This window comes from Bos indicus, chromosome 15, assembly GCF_029378745.1.
Source record: "Bos indicus isolate NIAB-ARS_2022 breed Sahiwal x Tharparkar chromosome 15, NIAB-ARS_B.indTharparkar_mat_pri_1.0, whole genome shotgun sequence".
Lineage (NCBI taxonomy): Eukaryota > Metazoa > Chordata > Mammalia > Artiodactyla > Bovidae > Bos > Bos indicus.
Genome location: NC_091774.1, coordinates 30,286,313 through 30,311,515, shown reverse-complemented (window position 1 = coordinate 30,311,515; position 25,203 = coordinate 30,286,313). Strand labels below are relative to the sequence as shown.

The window sequence follows — 25,203 nt, the reverse complement described above, 5'->3', positions numbered from 1 at the left end:
GGGCTTGTTTCCACCTCTGTAATCTGTGCACAACAAGAGCTACTCAGAATTGTGACTGTGAGAGTCTGGCACATAGTAGGTACTCAATGGATGTCCATTTCCCCCGCCTCACCTCCATTTCCAGGACTGTGCCATCAACACTCCACTAAGATTCTCATAGCGAGTGATCCTTAGCAAATGCCGAGTTCCCCTGGCCTCTCAGAGTGTTTCTGACTTTTCAGGAATGCAATAAGTATAGTACAGCATTGCCCAAACCACACAGTTAGTGACGCAGAGCACTGTCTGGGCATTCCAAAGCCAAGGGCTGAGCTCTTCTGATTTCCTGGTACTTGGTGTGACCTTCCTCTTGGAGACTGCAGAGGGTGGGCTGGGATAGAGCTGCAGTCGTCCTGGCTCCTAGAGACTAAAGATCCAGGAACCAAAGGGGTGGGAGTCAAGGGTACAGGTGGCAGTGAATAACGAGAGGAGAGAGTATTTGACAGACTTAGTGAAGGAGAATTAAGTCCAAATGCATGCCTAGAATGCTGGCCCTGGAAGCGAGCAAAAGGAAAGTGTTCAGATCAGAGGACAAGCCTGGACAAAGACAGGGTGGGTACAGTGTGTGCCAGGGACCAGAGAGAGGCCAACCTGGCGGGAGTTGAGGTCTGGGGCCAGAGGCCCAGTAGGAGGGAGAGCTAGTGAGCCAGAACATAGAAGGTGACAGCTAACTTCAGCTAGCCTTGCCCTTCCTGGTTATGGAGGGGCCACAGAGAGCCAGGCAGGCCAAGCTTTTGCAGGAACCAAAGCAAAAGCCCAGTGGAGCTTCCGGGAGTCTGGAAATCGCCTGAGCAAGAAAAGGGGTCACTTCCCTTAGCTTGTTAGTTTTATCCACAGTGGCTGGCAGGAAAGTCCATGCAGTTGCCCCTGCAGGGGCAAGAAAAGGGAGGGCTGGAGACACAAAGTCCTTGCAGGCAGCGAGGAGGCAGGCACACCCCTGAGAAGGAAGAGGCAAGAAGGCCAAGGCCTGGGGCCTGCAAAGGAGAAAAGGAAGCCCAAGAGGTAGCCAAGAATGCAGCAAGAACCTGCGACTCGATGGCTGCCAGCAGAAAACCTCCCAGGGGCCTCAGGGCCCAGGCCTCCTCCTCACACCTGGGCTGCAGCAAAGGCTGCCTACGGGGTCCTTGCCTACAGGCCCTCTCACCCCCGCTATTCTACACGGTTTGCAGAAAAAACTTGGAAGGAAAGAAAAAAAAAAGGAAAGGAAGAAAAGGAACAAAAGCTAAAAAATCAGAATCCATTAGACCCAGCTCTGAAACCCAGCACTGCTCCTTGCCAGCTGTGCGACTCTGGCGCCTCAGTGACATCTGGAAAATGGGAACAAAAACACCTCCCTGACCTTGCCTCCCAGGGCTGTTATGAGGATCAAGTTCTGTTTCTCTCGTTGTCCGTTTAGCTGAGCTCTCGTCCCGCCCTGCCCTGGTGCCTCACACAGTTTACCTCCCCTCCTATGAATACTTTCAGGAAGCAGCCAACTGCAAAGGATGTCGTGGAGGATGGCCGTGGGCAAGGGCAAAGCCAGAGAGAAGCTTCCAGCCCTGCCTGCCTCCCCCTTGCCTCCTTTCTACCACTTCCCCACAAACAGGGGCTGTTCTGAGACCCAGTTCTGACCAAGCCACTCCCTGCTTAAAAGGGGTTACAACCCAGGCTCCTGAGGCCCACAGTGCTAAGCAGCCCCTCTTTTCTGGAATCCCTACCCAACCCCCAAGTTTTACCTACTAAAATCTTTTTCAATTCTCTCACTTTTTTTTAATTAAAAAGAAGTTTTATTTGGCTATGCCAGGTCCTAGTTGCAGCATCTGGGATCTAGTTCCCTGACCTGGAATAGAACCCAGGCCCCCTGCATAGGGAACAGAGTCTTATCCACTGAACCACCAGGGAAGTCCCTCAACTCTCTAACTTTAGACCAAATGTCCACCTCTTCCAAGAAGTCTCCCTGCCTGTTATAGCTATCAATATTTACCATGTTAAAATTTGAAAGGAATCCAAATACTTATTAATTTTTAAATAAAATTTTAAAATAACAGTAAATCTTTTATATGCTAACATAAGTAACATTTTCTTTCTTTTCTTTCTTTTTTTGGCTGCACCACACAGTTTGTGGAATCTTAGTTCTGTGACCAGGGATTAAACCACCTGATCGAACCAGTGACCCCCTGCAGTGGAAGCACAGAGTCCTAACTTCTGGGCTGCCAGGGAATTCCCTTAAATTTTTTTTTTTTTAGCCATGTTTGGATTCTGTATTTATTTATTTTTTAATCTCAGTTTTATTTATTTTTTAATTTTTTTACTTTACAATATTGTAGTGGTTTTGCCATACATTGACATGAATCCGCCATGGGTGTACATGTGTTCCCCATCCTGAACCCCCTCCCACCACCCTGCCCATCCCATCCCTCTGGGTCATCCCAGTGCACCAGCCCCGAGCACCCTGTATCATGGATTGAACCTGGACTGGCGATTCATTTCACATATGATATTATACATGTTTCAATGCCATTCTCCCAAATCATCCCACCCTCGCCCTCTCCCACAGAGTCCAAAAGACTGTTCAATACATCTGTGTCTCTCTTGCTGTCTCTCACACAGAGTTATTGTTACCATCTTTCTAAATTCCATATATATGCATTAGTATACTGTATTGGTGTTTTTCTTTCTGGCTTACTTCACTCTGTATAATAGGCTCCAGTTTCATCCACCTGATTAGAACTGATTCAAATGGACTCTTTTTAATGGCTGAGTAATAAAACTACATTTTCCAAAACAAAAAGAACTGAGGAAGAAGGATAATATTTACATTTTTGCAAATCTCATTAACACCTGGCTGGATTCTCACCTGCTTCACTTCAGGCAGCCTCATGAAACCATGCTGTGTGCTCAGGAATGAAAGGGAGAAGGACAAACAATGCCTGTGTTATTTATGGACAATACTTTTGACCTTTTAAACCCCCTAAAAACAGTCCAGCCTTAGGACCCAGGAAAGCTTTCTCCCCTAGACAAAAGTGCCCCAGGGCCCTCCGCGGGTGAATGGAGAGGAGCAGGGAACTTCCCTGGTGGCCCAGAGGCTAAGATTCTGAGCTCCCAGTGCAGGGGTCCAGGTTGGATCCCTGGTCAGGGAATGAGATCCCACATGCCTCAGCTAAAGAGACTGCATGTGTCAACGAAGATCAAAGATTTAGGGCAACTAAGACCTGGCGCAGCCAAATAAATATTTTTTTAAAAATAAAAGGAGAGACACAAACTTAAGAAAACAAACTTACATTTGCCAGGGGGAGTTTGGGATGGACTGAGGCACACTGCTATATATAAAATGGGTAACCTATGAGGACCTAGTGCATAGCCCAGGGAATTCTGCTCAATGTTCTGAGCCAGCCTGCCTGGGAGAGGGGTTGGGAGGAGAGTGGCTACATGTGTATGTGTGTATGAGTCCCTTTGCTGTTCACTGGGAACTATCACACTGTTAATTGGCTATATACTCCAATACAAAAATGTTTTTGGTGTTTAAAAAAATTAAAATTAAAAATAAATAAAAAGAAAGAGAGAGGAGCTGGATGTGTGCGTGTGAGGAAAGCTGCCTCAGGGTCACAGACGCAGCCTCCCTGCTTCTCTCCCCGCTGGGCTCCTCACTTAGCTCCCCTCTGTCACCAGCCTGCCTGGGGCCAGTGTAGAGGCACAGAGGTGTGTCTGAGAAAATGTGCGTTTTGGATTTTCCCAGTCCTGGGTTCAACTCCTGTCTCGGTATCTCATCAGCTGTGTGACCTTGAGGAAGTTACTGAACCTCCCGGGAGCCGGAGCTGTAGGCCATCATTTGTTAAAGGATTATGCGGACTCACAGTGATGCAAGGAGAGAAATTGCACTCAGAACCTCTCACCCAGGGCTAGTATGTAACAGATTCTACAAACAGTAGAAAAAAAATACACTGCTTCCCCACCTCCTGCCCTGCCCAACTCAGCCCGAGCATGGCCGAGTCAAAACAGATGACAATCCCTTTCCAGTCTCCCTGCGGACAGCTGAGCCAGGCGGGGATTTTCCAGGAGAACTTCGCTCCTGGAGAGAGAGGCACGGAGTGATGTAGTTTGCAGAGGGCAGATTTTCTATCCTGCAACAGCAGATGGCACCACCCACCAGAATTCACAGCCCTACTGAAGGGCCTGCCCTGACCCTGCCCAAGGCCTCAGGCACCTTCTCCTCCTCTGTCCTTTCTCCTGCAGCCTGAAGCGGCCCAGGAAGAAGCAGCCAACCCCTCAAGTTCACAAGCAGCCCCTACATACCATGTCCCACCCACACCATGTTCTTGTCCCTGGGCACCCAGGTGCTTTAGTGGGACTTTCAAAGACCCAGCTTGGGTAATGCCTCAGTCACCCAGATGCCAAGGAGCAATTGTCGTTTAGTCGCTAAACTGTTGTCTGACTCTCTGCGACCCCATGGACTGTAGCCCACCAGGCTCCTCTGTCCATGGTATTTCCCAGGCAAGAATACTGGAGTGGGTTACCATTTCCTTCACCAGGGGATCTTCCCCACCCAGGGACTGAACTCCCGTCTCTTGCATTGGCAGACAGATTCTTTACGCCTGAGCCACCTCAGAAGCCTGGAAGGAGCAGAAGGCCGCTGTTTTTGTCCAGGGCCCTCGGGACTCACGGGCTTTGAAGCTGCCAAGTCCTCACACCTGGCTTTGAAGGCTCCTTCATGCTTGCAAGATGCCCCACTGCCCCTCTTCCCTCCCAGCACTCACTCAGCACCTCAGTGAGATTAAGAAAGGGGGTGACCAGCTCCCCGCCACAGCCCACACAGAGCACCCAGCTTCCTGTGCAGGATGTCCTCAGCCATGGCCTGTGCCTTTAAGGACCACTGCTGTGTGCCAGGGTCTCGACTTCAGCACCCTCAGCTGAGTTGGATTAAGCGACCATTCCATGCCTTTGCGAATTCCTTCTGGCTGTTGTTCCTTCCCCCACACAGAGACAGAATAGCCAGCAGCCTGAGCCAGTCTGCCTAGGGCAGCAGGACAGCTGGTCTAGCCCGACTGCCCTCGGCTTCAGGGAGCAGAGGCCGCCCCTTGAGAGGGGGACTGGGGCAGGAAGTGGGCTCTTTGGGGTCTTGCGCTGCTGTCGCAGGGACTCCAGAAAGCCATGCAGAGCCTAGAGCCATGAAGGACTGCTCAGATATCGTCCTCTGTGTGGAGACGACAGAGCTGAGCAAGGTAAGGGCCACCAGGGCCGCTCCCACAAGCCCCAGACGCCTGCCTAGGGCCGCCGTGCCCCGTGAGCACACCTGCCAGGCAGCACTGCCACCGGCCTTCAGCCCTCAGATCTCTCCCTTCAGACTGAGTTCTGCAATCCTGCTTTCGAGCCTGAATCAGGGCCACCTTGCCCCTTCCCCGCCCTCCGGGAGGACGCCAACTGCAGCGCCCGAGCTCCCTGGCATGGTAACCATCTCAGGGGGTGACCCGGGGGTAGGACAAGAAAGGCCTGGCAGCTCAGGGTGGTAGGTGAGGGACGCCCTAGGGAGAGGGCTCTCAAAACTCCGCCCTGCGTGTCCGCAGGTCGGCATCCCCGACGGCTGCAGCCAGACTGCCGCTTCTCCTGGCTGTGTGTCCTCCTGCTGGCCGGCCTGCTGGTCCTGCTGCTCGGGCTGCTGGTGGCCATCATCCTGGCCCGTAAGTCCCCAGAGCCTGCAGGAAGAAGGGCTTTAGGATGAGACTCCATGAGCTCTTCTGCCCATGCCCCCAAGGGATCCAGAGCCTCTGAGCCCCCTCCCCCATCCTGTCACCTCCAGAATTGCAGGCTACAACCTCACCGGGGGCCACCTACCATCCACTGCCTTCCCGAGGCCTCGCCACCACTGGCACTACCCCTGCCACCTCCACCACCACCTCCCAGGCAACTGGGACCCCTAAAGGGCAACCGGAGGCAGGAGTGAGCCTCGCACCCCAGTCCAGTGAGTACTCAGGGCTGATCTTCCTGGAGAAGGGTCCAAGATGGCAGGAGAGGGGTATGCAGGAAGAGGCACCTTGAGGAAAAAAAAAACAAAACTCTCTCTTCTTTTGACCTCTGAACGCTCACTTCCATCTCTGCAGCCTGTGGGGGCCTCCTTCCCGGCCCAAGGGGCTTCTTCAGCAGTCCCAACTACCCAGACCCTTACCCACCCAACGCCCACTGCGTGTGGCATATCCAGGTGGCCACAGACCACACAATACAGCTCAAGATCGAAACTCTCAGCACAGAGAGTGTGGCCTCTTGTCTTTTCGATCGCTTGGAAATCTCTCCCGAGCCTGAAGGCCCCCTCCTCAGGTAGGTTCCTCTGTTCCCAGAGATCCCAACCCCCACTCTCTCCACCCTGTACTGAATGACTGTCTGGAGGGCAGAACCAGGGAGGTGCAGAGGGAAACTCTTGACTGGGAGGAAGAAATGGAGAGACTTGGCCTCTGCGCCCAGCTCTGCCACCATCTTACTATATGACCTTGGGAAGGTCACTTCCCCTCTCTGACCTTGGCTTCCAAATCTGGAAGCTGGAGCTCCCACATGTCTTTCCCATGAATCAATGGTTCAAGGATGGACAAGCAGGTGCCAGGGAGGTCACAGCTCTGCTGGAAAGGAACAGAACCTTTTTTGACACATCGTCCCCAGGATGGGACTTCAGGAAAGAGGACCACAGAGCCCAGGCAGGCTCCACTCCCGCTGGCCCTGAGCTCTGAGCCCCTCTCATCCCCAATCTGGTTTCTTGCAGAGTATGTGGGAGGGTGCCTCCCCCCACACTCAACACCAATGCCAGCCGCCTCCGGGTGGCCTTCGTCTCTGACAGCAGTGTGGAAGGATCTGGCTTCCATGCCTGGTACCAGGCTGTGGCCCCTGGACATGGTGAGTGTTCTCCCACCAAATGCCCGGCTACCCGTCAACTGGCCAACTCCAGCTGCTCCCAGCCCTAAAAAAGGGGTAGAGACTCTAGAGGGTTCTGAATCCAGATGCCTACCCCCAGGGAGCTGTGCCCATGAGGAGTTCCCCTGTGACCAGTTCGTCTGCTTGCTGCGTGACTCGGTGTGTGACGGTTTTGCCAACTGTGCTGATGGCAGTGACGAGACCAACTGCAGTGCCAAGTTTTCAGGTACAGGTCCGATCAGCCTTGGGGCAGGTACCGTCTGATCCAGGTGCAGGCTGGACCCCACCCTGGCCTGGCCCAGCTCCAAACCTGCCTGGTCATCCTTCTGACCCAGAACTTGTTTCCCATGGGCACAGACAAGATTCTTCGCCACTGTCACTGCCAGGCCTACTGGTGAAAGGCACAGATCCAGTAAACTCATGAGCCTCCGCCCCTCCTCTCTACAGGGTGTGGGGGGAACCTGACTGGGCTTGAGGGCACTTTCTCTGCTCCCAGCTACCTGCAGCAGTACCCTCACCAACAGGTAAGCCAGCCAGCGCTCCATGGGGAGGGCAGTGGGGCACATGTGGGCACACCTGAGCAGCGGGGTTAGTGCAATTGAGGACGGCATGGCAGATACTCCTTGTACCTGGAAAGACCAGAGATCAAGCAAACAGGAAGGGGACATTATTAAGTGCTTACTAGGTACCCAGCTCCTGTGCTGGGTAAGCTTATCTCTGAGACCAGACAAGTTAAAGGCCCTTCCACCAACGATGTTGAGAGTGGTGTAGGCCAAGCCCGCCCACTCCCTACCCAACTTGCAACCAGGGAAAGCCCATCTGGAGCTCAGCCTGGGGACCCTGATTGGAACAGGAGAAGGAACCCATAAATTACCCCACCTGTGCCCTCCCCCAGCTTTGTACCTGGCATATCTCAGTGCCTGCTGGACATGGCGTCGAACTGCTCTTCCACAACTTCAGCCTGGAAGCTCAGGACGAGTGCAAGTCTGACTATGTGGAGGTGTACGAGGCCCACAACTCTGGAGCCCTCAGCCTCCTGGACAGGTACAGGGCAGAGCCACAGGAGGAGCCAAGGATACACCCCTGTCTCCACAGCCTGACGTCAAGGCTGCCCACAAATTACCACACCCGTTCAGTAGCCTCATTGTCCTCTCTTGCACCAAGCTGGAGGTCTCCTCACTATCACACTTTTTAAAAAGAGGCTTGTCCTTCCGCACCTTTGTGCCTGTCCCTCTTGCCTCGACTCCTTTCGTTGCCTCCTCCAGGAAGCCCTCCCCAGGCCTCTCCCACTCCCAGTTCTCCTGGGTCCATTTCCACTTCCCCCAGAACCCTCACTGATTTTCCCCAGGTGGAAGTGGCTCAAGTTCAAGCAGTGTGTCTAATACTTTGTCTACTGAACACGTGTGTCTTCCTCCCATGAGTCAATGACTATGCCTCCCATCCCCTCTGGCATCGTCCAGAACACCTGGGTCTCCCCCGGGCCTGTAAGAGGCCTCATGCATACTCGCCCAGCCAGGGGGGCCCGATGCCAGGATTGCTGCCTGCTGTGGACAGGTTCTGTGGAGCAGAGCCACCCCCACGTCTCATCTCCTCGCGCCACCAGCTGGCAGTGCTCTTTAGGACAGACCATGGCTTCAGCGCTGGGGGCTTCTCAGCCACCTACCGGGCCCTCAACGCCACAGAGAGTAGGTGGCCCCGGGCGCTTGGGTGTGGGCAGTAGGGGCGCCTCCAGAAGAATGGGGAAGGGTTCTAGACGCTGGTTCGGGCACAGTGAAGGTCATGGGGATTCAGACAAGTCCCCCCGTGCCTGCAGGCCCCTGTAGGCCCGGAGAGTTGTCCTGCCAGGATGGAGGGTGTAAGAGTCCACAATGGATGTGCAGCACATGGCGAGACTGCGCCGATGACAACTGCAGCAGCCCCTTGTTCCCACCCCCAGGTGAGGAGCCTGCCCTGCACTGCGGGCAGGGCTGGCAGGCATGGGAAGGCTGGGTGCCCGTCCAGAGAAACCCACGGGCACACCTCTTAACAGTTACCCCTATCCTTCCTGATGGGGGCTGGGGGCCCCCTGTTCAGACTCTGGACCACTTTACCAAATCCTGAAGGGATTCTCCCCTAGTCATGGCAACAGCATTTAGAGTTACCCCCAAGGCAAATGGGAATCTGGGAGCCGATGGTTCGGGCTTCAAGAACCAGTCTGGCCTTTGCCACACAGAGACAGGCTGTCTCCAGGGCCCACCTCACAAATGTGGGTGAGCCCAGGGGAATTCCTTCCAGATGGCTAGTGGTTCTGCCAATGTTGGTGACCCTTGCTCCCTGAGATCACTGAAGTGCCTTCATGATGCCCAGGGCTGGCGAAAGATGCTTGGAGTAGGCTCCCGAGAACAGGACCCCTCGACATGTATATAAGGCATCTTATATTATGTTAACATCTTATGTTAACTCCTTTGATTCTCACAACAATGGCAACCCACTCCAGGATCTTGCCTGGAGAATTCCATGGACATAGGAGGCTGGTGGGCTACAGTCCATGGGGTCGCAGAGTCGGACATGACTGAGTAACTGACACTTTCACTTTCTTTCTGTATTATCTCCTTTGGTTCTCACAACAAGCCCCATCTGACCCATAAAGGGTGATTAGGTGACTTGTCCCCAGTCACACAGCTAGTGAGTGCTCCCCAGGGTGACCCTCCCCTCCCCTCCCCGCAGAGCTGGCCTGTGAGCCTGTCCAGGTGGAGATGTGCATCGGTCTGAGCTACAACACCACGGCCTTCCCTAACATCTGGGTGGGCATGACCACCCAGGAAGAGGTGGTGGAGGTCCTCAGAGGTTACAAGGTGCTCCAAGCAGAGATAAGGAGGAGCCCCCAGGAAGGGAGGGAACCTGGGGAGCCAGGTGCCTGAGGGATCCTCTCTTCCTTCCACAGAGCCTGACAAGCCTGCCCTGCTACCAGAATTTCCGGAGGCTCCTTTGCGGGCTGCTGGTGCCCCACTGCACCCCACTAGGCAGTGTCCTTCCCCCTTGCCGCTCTGTCTGCCAGGAGGCAGAGCGCCAGTGCCAGTCTGGCCTGGCGCTACTGGGCACCCCCTGGCCCTTCAACTGCAACAGGCTGCCTGAGGCAGCTGGCCTGGAGGCTTGTGCCCAGCCCTGACCCTGAGGCGGGGCCCTTGCCCTCTGCTACACACCCTCCTTTGCCCATCAGGGTAGGCAGGCAGGGAAGCAAGGCAAGGGGCCCAACATGGAACTTTGCCCATCCCCCTCACTTCGGGGTCCTCCCAGGGAGGGGAAGAGGAGTCCTCAGTGGGGCTAGTGGGTTCCTCCCACCCTCCCAGATCCTCCCCCATCCCTTTACTTTCCCCAGCTGCTTCAAACAGCTGGCCTGACTTCGCGCTGTACCACTGACAATCTGGACCCCTTCCCACCCAAGTCTCTGACCTTGACTTCCTGTCTTCTGCCTTCCCCATCTCCCATCTGGTTTTTCAGGCTCTCTATCACCCCGCCTTCTGACATTTTCATTTATTCAACAGAAAATGTCATCTAGAGTCTAGTCATGTGGCAGGGTCTGTTCTGAGCCCTGGTCACCCAGTTGTCTACTGCTCTAGAACCCTCCACCCTCAGTTCTCAGCTTCTATTTCTTCTGGATTTATCCTTAGTCTCTGTCGCAGCATCATCTCTGCTTCCAGCTCCTTGGAGCTATGGATGCCCTGAGCATCTGTCTCTCACAGGTCTGCCTCTCTGTGCCCGCCTCAAACCTCTCCCTCCTTTCTCCCCCAAACTTTGGCCGGCCGCCGCGCGACACCACGAGTTATTTCCCTGCTACTTCCCGGCCCGGGCTCTTGGCCCCCGAGCAACTGGTTTCCTCTTGGAGTCTGGGAGGAGCACAGCAGAGCCGGCAAGGAACGAACCAGGACCAGGGAGACACCGGGGGCAGGGGGAGCCTGGCTGGAGAGAAGCGCAGGGAAGACAGCGCTGGGGTCACCTGGAGGGTCTGAATTAGCCAGAGCCCCGAAGGCCACGGAGAGAGCGAGCAGCCCCGGGCGCCGGGAGGGGCGTGAGTGGGGCGGGGAGATGGGGCTGGGGGAGGGGACTGTGGGAAAGACTGGGCGCCGGCCGGGGCCGGAGGAGGAGGGAGGTCCGGTCTGTCCTTCCCTCGGCGCGGGGCTTTAGAGGTTCCCAGGTCTAGGGACCCCTCTTCTTCTTCCCCACGCGGCCACTCAGCCTCGCTCAGGGACACGGCAGTGGGGTGGGGACCGAGCCGGCCGCGCCGGGAGTGGGGACCGAGACAGGTCCCAGGATTCTTGGTCCCGACTCCTGTCCTGCCCGGCCCACAGACGACCAGAGGCCCGCGGCGTCCGGGCCCCGCGTGCCAGCGCCATGAGGCCGCTCCTCGCCCTGCTGCTCCTGGGCCTGGCGACCGGCTCGGCCCCTCTGGACGACAACAAGATCCCCAGCCTGTGCCCGGGGCACCCGGGCCTTCCCGGCACGCCGGGCCACCACGGCAGCCAGGGCCTGCCGGGCCGCGACGGCCGCGACGGCCGCGATGGCGCGCCCGGGGCTCCGGGAGAGAAAGGCGAGGGCGGGAGGCCGGGTAAGCGGCGCCTCGGCGGCAATCGGTGGGGACGTCCCAGTGAGCGCGGCCCGGCTCTTGCCCGCGGGGTCCCGAGCTAGGGGTTCACGCCAGGGGGCGCCGCTCCCGTCCCCGCCCGACCCCGTCAGATCGGGGAGCCCGCAGAGGAGTGACTCAGCGGCGGGAGCCGGAACCCCTGGGACCCTCAGATCCGCCCCGAGCCCTGCAGGAAGCGGGGATGGGGGTCCTGGGGCGCAGGGCGGCCGCAGCCGGGAAGGGGCGGCTGGGAGGCTGAGGGAGGGTGCGGGAGGACCCCGGCGGGCGCACCCTAACCGCTCTGCTTCCCTCCCCTTCCCACCCTCAGGCCTCCCGGGGCCGCGTGGGGAGCCCGGGCCGCGAGGAGAGGCGGGACCCATGGGGGCAACCGGGCCGGCGGGCGAGTGCTCGGTGCCTCCGCGCTCCGCCTTCAGCGCTAAGCGCTCTGAGAGCCGGGTGCCCCCGCCGTCGGACGCGCCCCTACCCTTCGACCGCGTGCTGGTGAACGAGCAGGGACACTACGACGCCGTCACCGGCAAGTTCACCTGCCAGGTGCCCGGGGTCTACTACTTCGCCGTCCACGCCACCGTCTACCGGGCTAGCCTGCAGTTTGATCTGGTCAAGAATGGCGAGTCTATCGCCTCTTTCTTTCAGTTCTTCGGGGGGTGGCCCAAGCCAGCCTCGCTCTCCGGGGGCGCCATGGTGAGGCTGGAGCCTGAAGACCAGGTGTGGGTACAGGTGGGCGTGGGGGATTATATTGGCATCTACGCCAGCATCAAGACAGACAGCACCTTCTCTGGATTTCTAGTGTATTCTGACTGGCACAACTCCCCTGTCTTCGCTTGATGCCCACTGCAAAGTGAGCTCATGCTGTCTCACTCCTAGGGGAGGAGGAGGTGACACCGACGGCCCCATCACCCGGGAGGGCTGGCCCCCCTGGAATGTCCTGAATGACTGCAGAGGTGGGGTGGGGGCCTCTCCGTTCTGCTGCCGGCAGGGAATGGGGATCAAGGCTGAGATGAGGGCTGGCAGCATGGGGCAGTGGCTGGATTTCTGCCCTAGATCAAAGGAGTTCGGTAGTTCCCCCCAGTTGCTCTGGCCCGGGACCCCAAGGTGCAGTGCTCGTTTTCTGGTCCCCTGTCTCTCTGGGTCTTCCCTCATCCCTCCTGCTCCTGGGCCCTTTTTCTCAGAGATCATTCAATAAATCTAATAAAACCCTCCTACTGGCTTCAGTCTCTCTTTACTGGTGGAGATACTTTGATTCTGAGAATGGGGAGACAAGGGAGCAGGGTGGAGGGAGAGGGTGTTCAGGCAGAAGGGAGGGCTCTTAGGCTAGATGGAGCTATGGACCAGGAGATACAGAAAACAGGCCCAGGTGATGAAGAGGCCCAGTCCACGGAGCTGCCCCCCAAGCGGTGTAGTTTGTGAACAGGAGCGCCCTGCTAGGGATGGTGTCCTGGTGGGGGACTCCGGCCTCCCAAGAAGGCACACCTTTTTTCTAACTCGAAGATGTCATAAGAACTGGCTGGAGCTTCAAGACACACGTCCCTGCCCTGACCAACAAAAAGGAACTTGGGATTTTCACCCATGGCTGCTCTGGCTATGTGCCTGTTTCCTGGATGACTGGAACACTATTTCTCTGTCCCTAATGCCAGGGAAGTGAAGTGTCCCTGGCTGTCTAGAGATGTCATTTTGGAGATTGCCACAAGGGGGCGCCCTAGTTCCAGAATGCAGCAGTGACCCTAGATAGCTTGAGCTCCTGGCTACTAGGGCGATTAGGTCGAGGAAGAGTTTTGAGGTCTCCCAGTAGGATTCCAAATGGGGGTGGGGGATAATGGGGTTATTTGCTCCCAGCTCAGGAAGTTTATCTTCTCTCATAAAATGTTTATCCTCACATTAAACAGAGACTGGAAGTAACTAAGCCTCCCTTTGGTCATCTCCCCCTCCAGGGTTGGGGGAAGGGGGGCAGAAAAGCCCTTCCTCAGGCCTCTCCACTCCAAGGTGGATGTGGGGAATGCTCCCTCACTGTGCTAGGCCGGGCCACTAAGTCTGAGGCTAGCCGCAGAGCCCCTTCAAGTCTCCCTGCCTTGTCCCGCCCCTAACCCAAGGACTAACAAAGCTGGGCTTGCCAGGCCCACATCAGCTCAGGCTCTCAACACAAAAGTGGAGGGGCCTCTCCTCAGCGTTTCCTCCTGACCTACCCCTTTCCCCCCTCCCCTCCTTCCAGAAGGCTGTCCCTGGCATTACGCTCCTACATTTAACATACAATTATGGGGTAGTGTCCCGCCCCCACCCCCCACCCCTTTGCAGGTCATGTGAGGATTGATATAACCAATGGGGACTGGGCCCATTAAATGAGCTAGAGGCAGGCCTCCCAGCTCTCCAAGAAGAGGCCCCGCAGCTATGCTCCAGCCCATCATAGCGCCACTCTCTGCCAAGAGACACAAAGACAAGCACCAACTCCTTCAGGGATCTCAGGATAGATCGGACTCCAGGCAGCAGGAACCCCAAGTTCTCTCCTGGAAAGAGTGGCACTAGAGGAAAAACTTGCTCAATGGGTAAGTTCACATTCCTCTTTCCGAGGGCTCAATTCTGGCAAAATGGAAAAGATAGGGCTATGCTTAGTCGCTCAATCGTGTCCGACTCTTTGAGACCCCATGGACTGTAGCCCGCCAGGCTCCTCTGTCCATGGGGATTCAGGACAGAATACTGGAGTGGGTTGCCATGCCCTTCTCCGGGGGATCTCCCCAACCCAGGGATCAAACCCTACAGGTCTCTCACACTGCAGGCAGATTCTTTATTGACTGAGCCACCAGGGAAGCCTGGAAAAGATAGGGATAGCTTTCCAAAAGCCATGCATAAGAGAGGGCACAAATTGGAGAAGGTAAAAGCAAATCTAGCCACACAGGGCACGGGCTCTCCCCAGGGCACCCTGTCTCAGCTCTCCCCCTGCCAGTTCCCCCATCAACTACACTTGGGACTGAAAGACCCTGCTGCAGCATCCATTAGCATAACCAACCGTTCACCCGTGCGAAGATGCACGCAGAGGCCATCAGAGCTGTAACACAACTTTATTCATTGAATCCTGGGCCAGACAGACCCCTCAGGGAGCTGCATGCCCCTCAGCCCCGGCTTCTTCTGTATTTGGACTCTAGTGAAATGTGCACAGTCTGCCCTCCCCACTGGCAGGGAGAGATGGACAGAAGGGGAATGCCATTTTTTTCTCTGTGATGTGGGGAGTGAAAGGAAGAGGAACAGAAATCTGGTTATCCCTCCTGAGGTTCCCAGTGATGCCGGGTATCAGAGGGTACATGGTCCCAAAGCCAGGTGCAAACATACACATATACACACACACCTGGGGGGTAATTCTTGATCCCAGCTGTTGGGTCAGGTAAGGAGGGAGCCTTGTAAGATCACAACAGGTAGAAGCAGCTCAAAGGGCACCTGAGAGATACTACCCCCAAAGCCTGCCAGAGCATAGCAGCTCCAGCTGAAAGCAAATGTTCAAGATATTTCTAAGGCCCTTGAATTGCCAAAATACCCAAATGACATTGATGTGCATGGCTGAAGAAGCTGGGAAGGAAGTGGGGAGGGTGCAGGGAGAGAACCTACAAATCCGCAACAGAAAAACCAGAAGCGAAGCAGGGGGAGTCCCCACCGCTGACATCAGGGTGGGCCCTGGCTGGAGGGGAGTCCACAGTGAACAGTCTCCAGGGCCTTGCAGAATGACACCCTCACCACCCTCGGCATCACAGGACACACAGGGTAAGGAAAAGCTGTTACCCTGCCCCTACCCAAGTCACAGTCTTCCAGGGTTTCCCATTTCAAAGTCCTGGAGATGCAGCTTAGAGACTCAGCACGATGACTGTCGGGGCAGCAGGGGATGCAGGCCGGGACCCAGAGATCAGGTGTGAACGCTGTCTGAGCGCAGGTGGCTGCGTGGAGCATGGAGGGGTGGGCAGGAGGGAGGGAGGAAACCTTCAGAGGTAGACATTGAGGGTCTGCAGGATGCCCCGACGGCACAGTGGGCAGTTGCGGTGGTAGACGGGGTGGCGCATCAGGATCTCAGTGCAGGCCTGGCACAGGCACAGGTGCCGACAAGGCAGAAGCAGCACTGTCTTGCTCTGGTCCTGGCAGATGACACACTTCTTCCGCTCCTCCTGCTCCTTCAGCAATTTCCACGGGTCCTGCCCAGCTACAGACTCCTCCTCGTTGAGCCTCTCCCGGCCCCGGGCAGCCGTTACTCTGGCCATCCTGACCTCCTCTTCTTCTGCCTCCGATCGGGGCCCAGCTTCAGGAAGAGCATCCTGTCGCCATGTCCTGGCTGAGGGCAGCCTCCTAGGGCCACCCTGCGGGGCTCCAGGGGCCCCTCCCCGGTTTGGCCAGCTCGCCAGCTGCAGGCTACGGCTCCAGACTCGGCGCCAGGCCTCCAAGCCCAGAACTAGCCGAGAGAGCCTCACAACATCCTCTCTGAGCCGGTGGTAGGATGGCCGGGCATGGAGCTGACTGAGCGCCCGGGTGGCCAGCCTCAGGGTGAGGTCTGGGTGCAACAGAGTCACTGTCACTGCCAGCACGCAAGCCAGCAGCACCAGGCCAGTGAGATTGACAAGCACAAAGCTGCCCAGGAGGCGGGCAGCTGAGGCCAAGAGCTCCAGCACTAGCTGGCAGGGGGTCCAGAGAAGAATGGACATGGCCACAGCACTGCTGGAAATGTGGGCTAGGAAGGCAGCCACTACATCTGTCATCCTCCACAGTGGTCCCATCACTGCATCCCACAGGGCCAGCACAAGGGAGAAGAAGTTCTGAGTGCCAATGAGGCAGATGTTGACCAGGCTATTGATCACGTAGGCCACCAGGCTCATGGTGATGGCACAGACGTCACAGATTTGACGCAGCAAAGCATGGCCATTGGAGACCATATTGAGGACACCTCGGTGGAGGATCTCCCGGCTCCTAAGCGCCCCATGGGAGGCCAGGTGCCCCAGGAGCTTTAGACTCTCCAGGCCAGAAGAGCAGCTGTACAGTACCGTAGACAAGGCCTGCAAGCCCCCACAGGTGAAGCGGACCATAGCTTCAATCAAGGCCAGCAGTGAAAGTAAGACTCCACGGCCCAAGTGCAGAAGACTAGTCAGTACCGTGTGTGGCAGGTTGTAGATGAAGGCCAGGAGCCAGGCCAAGGAAGCCAGGAGGGAGGACACCAGCAGGAAGTTGAGGTCCAACACCAAGGTCAGCACATCCAGCAACAGGCCCACCCCATTCACTACCAAGTACACAGCCTCCATGATAGGGCTATGGGGTTGGTCCCAGAGAAGTCTGGCTCCCGGCTGAGGGGGGTGCCAGGGTTGTCAATATTTGGGGGGAAGGGGGCTCAGGGATTAATCTGGAAGGGAAGTGAACCGTCTCTCCAATCAGAGAGAAACTGAGGAAAAACTGGGTTAGAAGAAGTGGAGTCTCGGGAGGGAAAGGGGGCCAGGTGCTGGTCCAGGACTGCCGGTTTTGAAGGCGGTCTGTTTGGAAAGAAAGAAGCCAAACATCTCTAAAGTCGAAGTGATCCCGGGCTGGAGGAAAAATCTCAGCTTTGGAGGCCTGCTGGTGGCGTACCACGGCCGGGCAATGGGTCAGATCGAGAGAACACCGGGAACGGAAGGGATCGGGCCAGGCCGGGGCCGGGTGGGGGCGGCGCAGGCTGGGCGCAGGCTCGCGGTCCAGCTACGCAGGTGCCCCTGTCCCCTCCCGGCCCCCGTTCTCTGGGCTCGCGGCGCTTTGCGCCTAAGGGAGCAAGAGGGAAGGGAACGAGCCTCAGCAAACCCCAGGCGCGGCCTCTACTCCGCTGGGCGCCGCCATCTTGTGCGAGAAAGGGTAGGGCAAGAGGCATGTCAAGGAGGGAGGGGCGACGAACTCTGGCCAATCGGTGAGAACCAACCACAGGAAACATCGAGCGTTCATTGGCCCGTTTGAACGGTGCCCAAACACATTCAGTGCTTTACAGAGGTGGGGCGGAAACAGATTGAAATCCCCGCCCCCTTGAGGCGGGGATTGGTCAATTGAAGAGCATAGGCGAATTGCCCCAGCCCCGCCCCCTAAAGGAGCAGGACTTTGTGTGTGTTCCGTGGCTCAGTCGTGTCAGACTGCGACGCCACGGACTGTGGTCTGCCAAATTTCTCTGTCCATGGGATTTCCTAAGCAAGAATGCTGGGGTGGGTTGCCATTTCTTACTCCAAGGGATCTTCTAGAACCAGGGATCGAACCCGCCTCTCTTGAGTCTCCTGCATTGGCAGGTGGATTCTAAAGGAACAGGACTTTAGACTGTGGGAAATAGATGGGGAAACAGTGGAAACAGTGTCAGATTTTATTTTGGGGGGCCCCAAAATCACTGCAGATGGTGATTGCAGCCATGAAATTAAAAGACGCTTACTCCTTGGAAGAAAAGTTATGACCAACCTAGATAGCATATTCAAAAGCAGAGACATTACTTTGCCAACAAAGGCCCGTCTAGTCAAGGCTATGGTTTTTCCAGGAGTCATGTATGGATGTGAGAGTTGGACTGTGAAGAAAGCTGAGTGCCGAAGAATTGATGCCTTTGAACTGTGGTGTTGGAGAAGACTCTTGAGAGTCCCTTGGACTGCAAGGAGATCCAACCAGTCCATTCTGAAGGAGATCAGCCCTGGGATTTCTGTGGAAGGAATGATGCTAAAGCTGAAACTCCAGTACTTTGGCCACCTTGAGCGAAGAGTTGACTTATTGGAAAAGACTCTGATGCTGGGAGGGATTGGGGGCAGGAGGAGAAGGGGACGGCAGAGGATGAGATGGCTGGATGGCATCACTGACTCGATGGACGTGAGTTTGAGTGAACTCCGGGAGTTTGTGATGGACAGGGAGGCCTGGCGTGCTGCGATTCATGGGATCGCAAAGAGTTGGACACGACTGAGCGACTGAACTGAACTGAACTGACCACGGGCGCTATTCTTTCTCTTCCCCTCCAGCCTTGATTTTTTTTTTAAGTACGGATTGGTGGTCAGTGTTCTGAACCAGGCTTTAGGATTGCACCACCTCCACAGCCAGACTCAGTCACTTGTCCTCCTCCACTCATCCGTTTACTCCGACGTGTATTGAGCTGCTACACATGCCCTGGGGATGCAAAAACTGTTTAAGACCTGCCTGCTCACACGCAGTTTAAGGGGAAACAGATTGTGATGGGGGATTCCCAAGCTGCTATTTCCAAACTGTTTCCTCAAGCTCTGTCACGTTTTCTCAGCATCCTCAGGAGATTACCTCATTGTCAGTAAGAAAAAGAGGTCACAGGCCGGAAATAGCTCACACTCCTAGCCCAGGCCCTATTCATTTGTTTACTTAAACACTCTCGTTAGATATCTGCCTGGGCAGCCTTAGTAGTGGCCTCAAAAATTTATCCCTTTTAAAAATATTCAAATAATATTCAAAATATCTAAGATCCTATCCCAAATATATTGAGAGCCTGGTGTTCTCTACTAAAGCCAAGGATACTTGGGGGTCTGAGCCTTCCCCTGGCCTCTATTGCTTTAATTTCCTGCTTGCATTTGTCCACTGAAAACAATGCACAACAAGAAAGTTGTGAGTTAAGTTTTACTTAGAGTAAAACGAGGACTATAGGCCAGCAGACAGTCTCTCAGATAGTTCTGAGGGACTGCTCAGAAGACGTAAGAGGGGAGGTGAATATATATTTGTAATTTTGGTAGGTAATTGGGCAGACGTGCAATCTTTTCACACATGTTTTTACAGAAGGCTGCTGCTGGTCACAGGAAGTTTGCTGCTAGTCCTGAGAAGCAGATGTCTCCATTAATGATTGTAGTGCTTTTTTAGATATAAGAAGGTACAAGAATTTGGGTTCATAAAATCTCCTGAAAATAACTATCTGAAGGCCTGTTCTGCCTGTTTTTCCCAGAGCACAGAGTGCCTCATTCCTGCTCTTGGTTCTGAATTCCCTTCAGGGTATGTCAAAGTTCAGTGACTGGTGGCTAGTGACAGTTTTTAGTTGGCACATTAAACTCTTTACCTCCACTCTGGCCTGGACTTCTTCTTAAACTGTCTCCATCACCCCACCCTGGACACTGCCTGAATCCTTTCTTTCCCAAAGCACCACTGATTGAAGGCTGAAATATTCTGCACACCTTTCTGAGACATGTGGCTCCCAGTACAGGTTAGAACATAGTGCAATCTCTACAACTCCCCTGGTTTTTCTCTAGCTTCTCTCTCACATCTGTCAGGCCCCAACTTCATGTTTTCTCTGAGACATGTTTTCCCTTTGTCTTCCTCTTCCTTTTGAGATTTCCCCTCTTTCTCGAGCCACCAGACTCCAACTTTCCATTGTTATTATTTATTTGTTTATTTCTACTGCACTGGATCGTCATTTCTACATGCAGGCTCTCTCGAGTTGCAGTGCTCGGGCTTCTCATTGGGGTAGCTTCTCTTGTTGCCCAGTATGGGCTCTAGGGCATGTGGGCTTCAGTAGTTGTGGAGCCCGGGCTTAGGAATTGCAGCTCGCGGGGTTAGTTGCCCCTTGTCATGTGGATCTTCTGGGACCAGGGATCAAACCCATGTCCCCTACATTGGTAGGCAGATTCTTAACCACTGGACCCCCAGGGAAGTCCTCCATTGTTGTTTGATATACAGAATAGTCTGTTTCTACCCCCAATTCCCTCTAAACTTTAGCCACAAAATGCTCATTTCTCTATGCAAAGGAGATAATATAAAGATTTGTTTAACCTTCTGCCCATATCACAGTCTGTTGTGGTTATTGTTGCTGGTGTTTTGTTTTGTTTTTCATTTTCCCCTAATCTGAAATCTTAGCGAAAATGCCCATCTCCTCTTCAAGATACTTGATCCCACCACCCATAACCTGTCCTCTTCAAAGACTTTACTTGTCCAATGAATACTATTGTGTTTTTAATCTATCTTCCTGAAGCACTTGACACCAGTGACCACTTCCTCCACCCTTGGCCTCTGGACCTTACCCTCTCCTGTCTTCTTTCTGTGCTCACCATGCCCCCTCCCCTCTCTCCCAATGATTCCCAAATCTATGTCTTCAGCCTGAATTTGTCTTTCAAAGTTCAGGTTCCAGCTGCTTCCTCAACAGCTGCTGGATAGCCTACTGGTACTTCAAACTCAATGTGTCCAAAATCAAACTCAGCAAATTTGCTGTGCCTACACTGTGGGTAGTTAACCAGCCAGCTTTCTGCACCGAGAAAGACCTTGAAGTTGGCAGGATCCTCTAAGACAGTATGTCCATCAGCCTGGGACCAAGGCCTCACCTTTGTGATCTGAGATATCCTTAAACAAGACACAGCCTTTGACTCTGCTGGCATTCCAGCAGCGGACAGCCAGAGGTTACCTGTGGTCAACATTCTATGGGTAAATTACTGTGGGTGAATTACTGCAAAATGCTCTCTATTCCTATGCTAGAAATATAAAGTACCGTGTGACCACAGTACAAATGAAGTGCTGGGATGACACCCCCCTCCCCACCACTGCTTGGGGAAACAAAGGCACTTCTTGGTTCTGAGAGGTTGTAAACACTCCCTTTGAGGTGATCGTTGTGGTCTGGACTTAAGCACTATCTCTACTGACTTGATAATATTTCTTTCTCTTCCAGGACTGTGTTTCAGATAACAGCTGGTTCAAACCCACTGTTGCCAAAGCAGGGGTCATCTCTATTTGAAAATATTTTTTAATGTTTATTTTTACTTATTGATTTGGCTGCTCTGGGCCTTAGTAGCAGCATGTGGGAACGAACTAGTTCCCTGACCAGGGATCAAACCCAGGGCCCCTGTATTGGGAGAATGGAGCCTTAGCCACTGGACCACCAGGGAAATCCCCATCTTCTATTTGGAGGCTGGAAGACTCGAGAGTCTTGGTCAAAAGAGCCAACACCAGGCTTCCCTGGTAGTCCAGTGATAATCTGCCTGCCAATGCAAGAGACATGGGTTCAATCCTTGATCCAGGAAGATCCTACATGCCACGGAGCAACTAAGCCCACGTGCCACAACTATTGAGCCTGAGCTCTAGAGTCTGGGAGCCGCACCTACTGAAGCCCATGTGTCCTAGAGCCTGTACTCTGCAATATGAGAAGTCTCTGCAACGAGAAGGCCATGAACTGCAGCTAAAGAATAGCTCCCACTCTCCACAACTAGAGAAAAGTCTGCGCAGCAACGAAGACCCAGCCAGAAATACATAAATACAGAATTAATTAAATAGATAAATAAAATTAAATTTAAAAAAGAAAGAACCAACAGCAACTGACTTTAGGGAGGAAGTTCAAATTGCTTATGAGTGTGAGTTGCAGTGATTGAGAAAAAATAAACCAGATCTGGAGAAAACTTAATGCCTCTATCTTTGCAGAATTGTGTCATGGAAGATATAGTGGTATGATCTAAAATGCTCAGGCATCTGCTCAGGGGCCTGCTGGAACAACAGCTGGTTTCTGCTGTTGTGCTAAGTGCACGGCTTTTGTGCTGCTAGGTGAGAGATACGAGCTGGGACAACAGAGGGGGTTTTTAGAGGTTGTTCAGGCTTGAAGAGACGGGGTGAAACCAGAAAGACTGTCTAATTTAGGAGTTTTGCTTTGTGGCGATGTGTCTCCTATAATCCTCCCTTTTATTTCCCCATCATGTGTTCAGTAAAATCCATATCACTGCCATGGTCTTAAGAGTTTGATATTTTTCTCCTTTTTGATTTAATTTGGCTTTTTAATTATGCAAATCATTTACCAGATACCCAAAGTCAAACTATATGAAAAGGTACATTCCTAAAAGGTTTGTGTCATGGTCTGTGTGTGGGTTGGAAAAGAGTTGCCAGGTATGAGGCAGAATGAGAAGAGACTAAAGTTTATTAGAGTGGGAGATGCAGTTAGAACAGAGAGCTGGCTCAAGAGAAAGCCAACCCCTTTCAAGGACTAGTAGCCAATTTTTATAGCCTCAAGACCGAGAAAATTCCTACTGGAAGAGTGGCATTCAGTTCAGTTCAGTTCAGTCGCTCAGTCGTGTCCGACTCTTTGCGACCCCATGAATCGCAGCACGCCAGGCCTCCCTGTCCATCACAAACTCCCGGAGTTCACTCAAACTCACGTCCATCGAGTCAGTGATGCCATCCAGCCATCTCATTCTCTGTTGTCCCCTTCTCCTCCTGCCCCCAATCCCTCCCAGCATCAGAGTCTTTTCCAATGAGTCAACTCTTCGCACGAGATAGCCAAAGTACTGGAGTTTCAGCTTTAGCATCATTCCTTCCAAAGAACACCCAGGACTGATCTCCTTCAGAACGGACTGGTTGGATCTCCTTGCAGTCCATGGGACTCTCAAGAGTCTTCTCCAACACCACAGTTCAAAAGCATCAATTCTTCAGCACTCAGCCTTCTTCACAGTCCAACTCTCACATCCATACATGACCACAGGAAAAACCATAGCCTTGACTAGATGGACCTTTGTTGGCAAAGTAATGTCTCTGCTTTTGAATATGCTATCTAGGTTGGTCATAACTTTCCTTCCAAGGAGTAAGCGTCTTTTAATTTCATGGCTACAGTCACCATCTGCAGTGATTTTGGAGCCCAAAAAAATAAAGTCTGACACTGTTTCCACTGTTTCCCCATCTATTTCCCATGAAGTGATGAGACCAGATGCCATGATCTTCGTTTTCTGAATGTTGAGCTTTAAGCCAACTTTTTCACTCTCCTCTTTCACTTTCATCAAGAGGCTTTTTAGTTCCTCTTCACTCTCTGCCATAAGGGTGGTGTCATCTGCATATCTGAGGTTATTGATATTTCTCCCGGCAATCTTGATTCCAGCTTGTGTTTCTTCCAGTCCAGCGTTTCTCATGATGTACTCTGCATAGAAGTTAAATAAGCAGGGTCACAATATACAGCCTTGACGTACTCCTTTTCCTATTTGGATCCAGTCTGTTGTTCCATGTCCAGTTCTAACTGTTGCTTCCTGACCTGCATATAGGTTTCTCAAGAGGCACGTCAGGTAGTCTGGTATTCCTATCGCTCAGAATTTTCCACAGTTTATTGTGATCCACACAGTCAAAGGCTTTGGTATAGTCAATAAAGCAGAAATAGATGTTTTTCTGGAACTCTATTGATTTTTCCATGATACAGCAGATGTTGGCAATTTGATCTCTGGTTCCTCTGCCTTTTCTAAAACCAGCTTGAACATCAGGAAGTTCACGGTTCACGTACTGCTGAAGCCTGGCTTGGAGAATTTTGAGCATTACTTTACTAGCATGGCATTAGTGATTGGTTAAGATGCTATGGGCGTTTCCCTGGTGGCTCAGATGGTAAAGAATCTGCCCGCAGGAGATGCAGGCTTGACCTATTCCCTGGAGAAGGGAATGGCTACCCACCCACTCCAGTATTCTTGCCTGGAGAATTCCAGGGACATAGCAGCCTAGCGGGCTACAGTTCATGAGATCACAAAGAGTCAGACACCAGTGAGCAACTAACACTTTCACTTTTTAGGATGCATTGGGTGGGTATTTTACCTAATATGGGGTCAGGGAACTGGCTAGTTTAGATCCGAAGGCTTATGGCAGCAGTAGATACAGGGCTCCATCAGTTGCAGAGATGTCTGTCCTGTGACCTGGGTACAGGGCCCCACACCTCTGACCTGGGTACAGGGCTCCACTCCTCTGAACTGGGTACAGGGCCCCACAGTTTGCTTTCACCCTGACCCCTCCACCCTGTTCCCTTCGAGTAACACCCTAAGCCCCATAAATCACAAACACACTGAAAATTGTTTTCCTCTCTCAATCGGCATCCGAGGCTTGGCACTGGTACAGGAGAACCCAAACCCTAAACATCGGCTCTAGTAATAACACTGTTCAGGCCCAGAGAAGCACTTCACATCTCATAACCCATGTCCTGGAAACATGAGGTGACTGTATCCAAATGCCACAAAGTTCTATGGTTTGTGCCAGGGGAGGATTTCAGCCACTGAAGCACTTAGGGAAGAAAAGAAATACATTAACTAGTCAAATCCTCTTGCTTTTCCTCCTCTTCCAATTTGTGGTTCCAGAAGCACTCAGAAATTAATGTGGTATGTGCAATAGTGGCTGAGGAACATTTGTAATATTAATTCATATTTTTTAAAATTTGTCTATATATGAGTCTAGATGAAAAATACTCGCGATTTTATTGGCTTTAGTCCTGTTCTGATTTATGGGAAGGACTGAAGAAAAGCAACTTACGATTTTAGGCATTGATTTAAAAGGATGTTGAAGGTAAGTTGATAATGCAATTGACACGGTTAGTAAAAATAAAGATGAACAAGGTCATTTTTTCCACTGAAAATCCAGAAACATTTTTTGTGCCATATGCCATGTATGGCACATAGTTATTTGTTACTATGACCTGACCTCAACTGTGATCATCATGGCTTTCTTTGGAACATTAAAAAGATTATATTTCTGGATCTTCCCAAAGATGAAATATCTTAGGAAAACACATATCACATTTGACTTTACAACACTCTTGGACACATGATGAGAATATTGGCTAAATGCTATTAAAACAAGTAGACTTAATTAACACATGATACTAAAAGAGCTTGAAGAGTTAAGCAAAACAACAGAAATCTCTCAAATAGTTTCCACATGGTCCCAAGTGGAAAATGAAATTATTCTTGAATGTGTGCTACCCACAGATATTTGAGACGGACTGTTTCTTAGTA

At 53.0% G+C, this 25,203-nt stretch overlaps 3 protein-coding genes across 5 annotated transcripts; 2 read left to right on the top strand and 1 right to left on the bottom strand.

Annotated features, from left to right (window-relative positions):
• The first annotated feature begins 5,053 nt into the window (after positions 1-5,053).
• MFRP (membrane frizzled-related protein) lies at positions 5,054-10,484 on the top strand. Its single transcript, XM_019975722.2, has 13 exons — positions 5,054-5,234; positions 5,357-5,459; positions 5,577-5,690; positions 5,810-5,971; positions 6,111-6,324; positions 6,761-6,891; positions 7,010-7,135; positions 7,357-7,433; positions 7,805-7,953; positions 8,464-8,594; positions 8,723-8,845; positions 9,616-9,743; positions 9,833-10,484. Exons 1-13 carry the CDS (start codon positions 5,181-5,183, stop codon positions 10,055-10,057), a joined length of 1,737 nt encoding a protein of 578 aa, XP_019831281.2. The 5' UTR covers positions 5,054-5,180; the 3' UTR covers positions 10,058-10,484.
• Positions 10,485-10,612: 128 nt separating this feature from the next.
• On the top strand, positions 10,613-12,729 carry C1QTNF5 (C1q and TNF related 5). Of its 3 annotated transcripts, none has more exons than XM_070803537.1 (3): positions 10,613-10,631; positions 11,238-11,494; positions 11,838-12,729. In XM_070803537.1, exons 2-3 carry the CDS (start codon positions 11,281-11,283, stop codon positions 12,353-12,355), a joined length of 732 nt encoding a protein of 243 aa, XP_070659638.1. In that variant the 5' UTR covers positions 10,613-10,631; positions 11,238-11,280; the 3' UTR covers positions 12,356-12,729. The 3 variants fall into 3 exon arrangements, with proteins under 3 accessions (XP_070659638.1, XP_019831280.2, XP_070659637.1); XM_019975721.2 differs by lacking the exon at positions 10,613-10,631 and adding an exon at positions 10,710-10,957; XM_070803536.1 differs by lacking the exon at positions 10,613-10,631 and having other exon boundaries at positions 11,002-11,494.
• A 1,834-nt stretch (positions 12,730-14,563) lies between these two features.
• Positions 14,564-17,375, bottom strand: RNF26 (ring finger protein 26). The gene has a single exon (XM_019975536.2). The coding sequence runs from the start codon at positions 16,789-16,791 to the stop codon at positions 15,490-15,492; it is 1,302 nt and encodes a 433-aa protein (XP_019831095.2). The 5' UTR covers positions 16,792-17,375; the 3' UTR covers positions 14,564-15,489.
• Between the last annotated feature and the right edge of the window lie 7,828 nt (positions 17,376-25,203).

What these genes read in the sequence shown, in the direction of transcription:
- C1QTNF5 (XM_070803537.1), top strand. Translation starts at nt 11,281, where the DNA reads ATGAGGCCGCTCCTCGCCCTGCTGCTCCTGGGCCTGGCGACCGGCTCG. An exon ending in AGGCGAGGGCGGGAGGCCGG is followed by an intron (nt 11,495 to 11,837) that starts GTAAGCGGCGCC and finishes TCCCACCCTCAG; the next exon opens with GCCTCCCGGGGCCGCGTGGG.
- MFRP (XM_019975722.2), top strand. Translation starts at nt 5,181, where the DNA reads ATGAAGGACTGCTCAGATATCGTCCTCTGTGTGGAGACGACAGAGCTG. An exon ending in GGTGGCCATCATCCTGGCCC is followed by an intron (nt 5,691 to 5,809) that starts GTAAGTCCCCAG and finishes TGTCACCTCCAG; the next exon opens with AATTGCAGGCTACAACCTCA. An exon ending in GCCCTCAGCCTCCTGGACAG is followed by an intron (nt 7,954 to 8,463) that starts GTACAGGGCAGA and finishes TGCTGTGGACAG; the next exon opens with GTTCTGTGGAGCAGAGCCAC.
- RNF26 (XM_019975536.2), bottom strand. Translation starts at nt 16,791, where the DNA reads ATGGAGGCTGTGTACTTGGTAGTGAATGGGGTGGGCCTGTTGCTGGAT.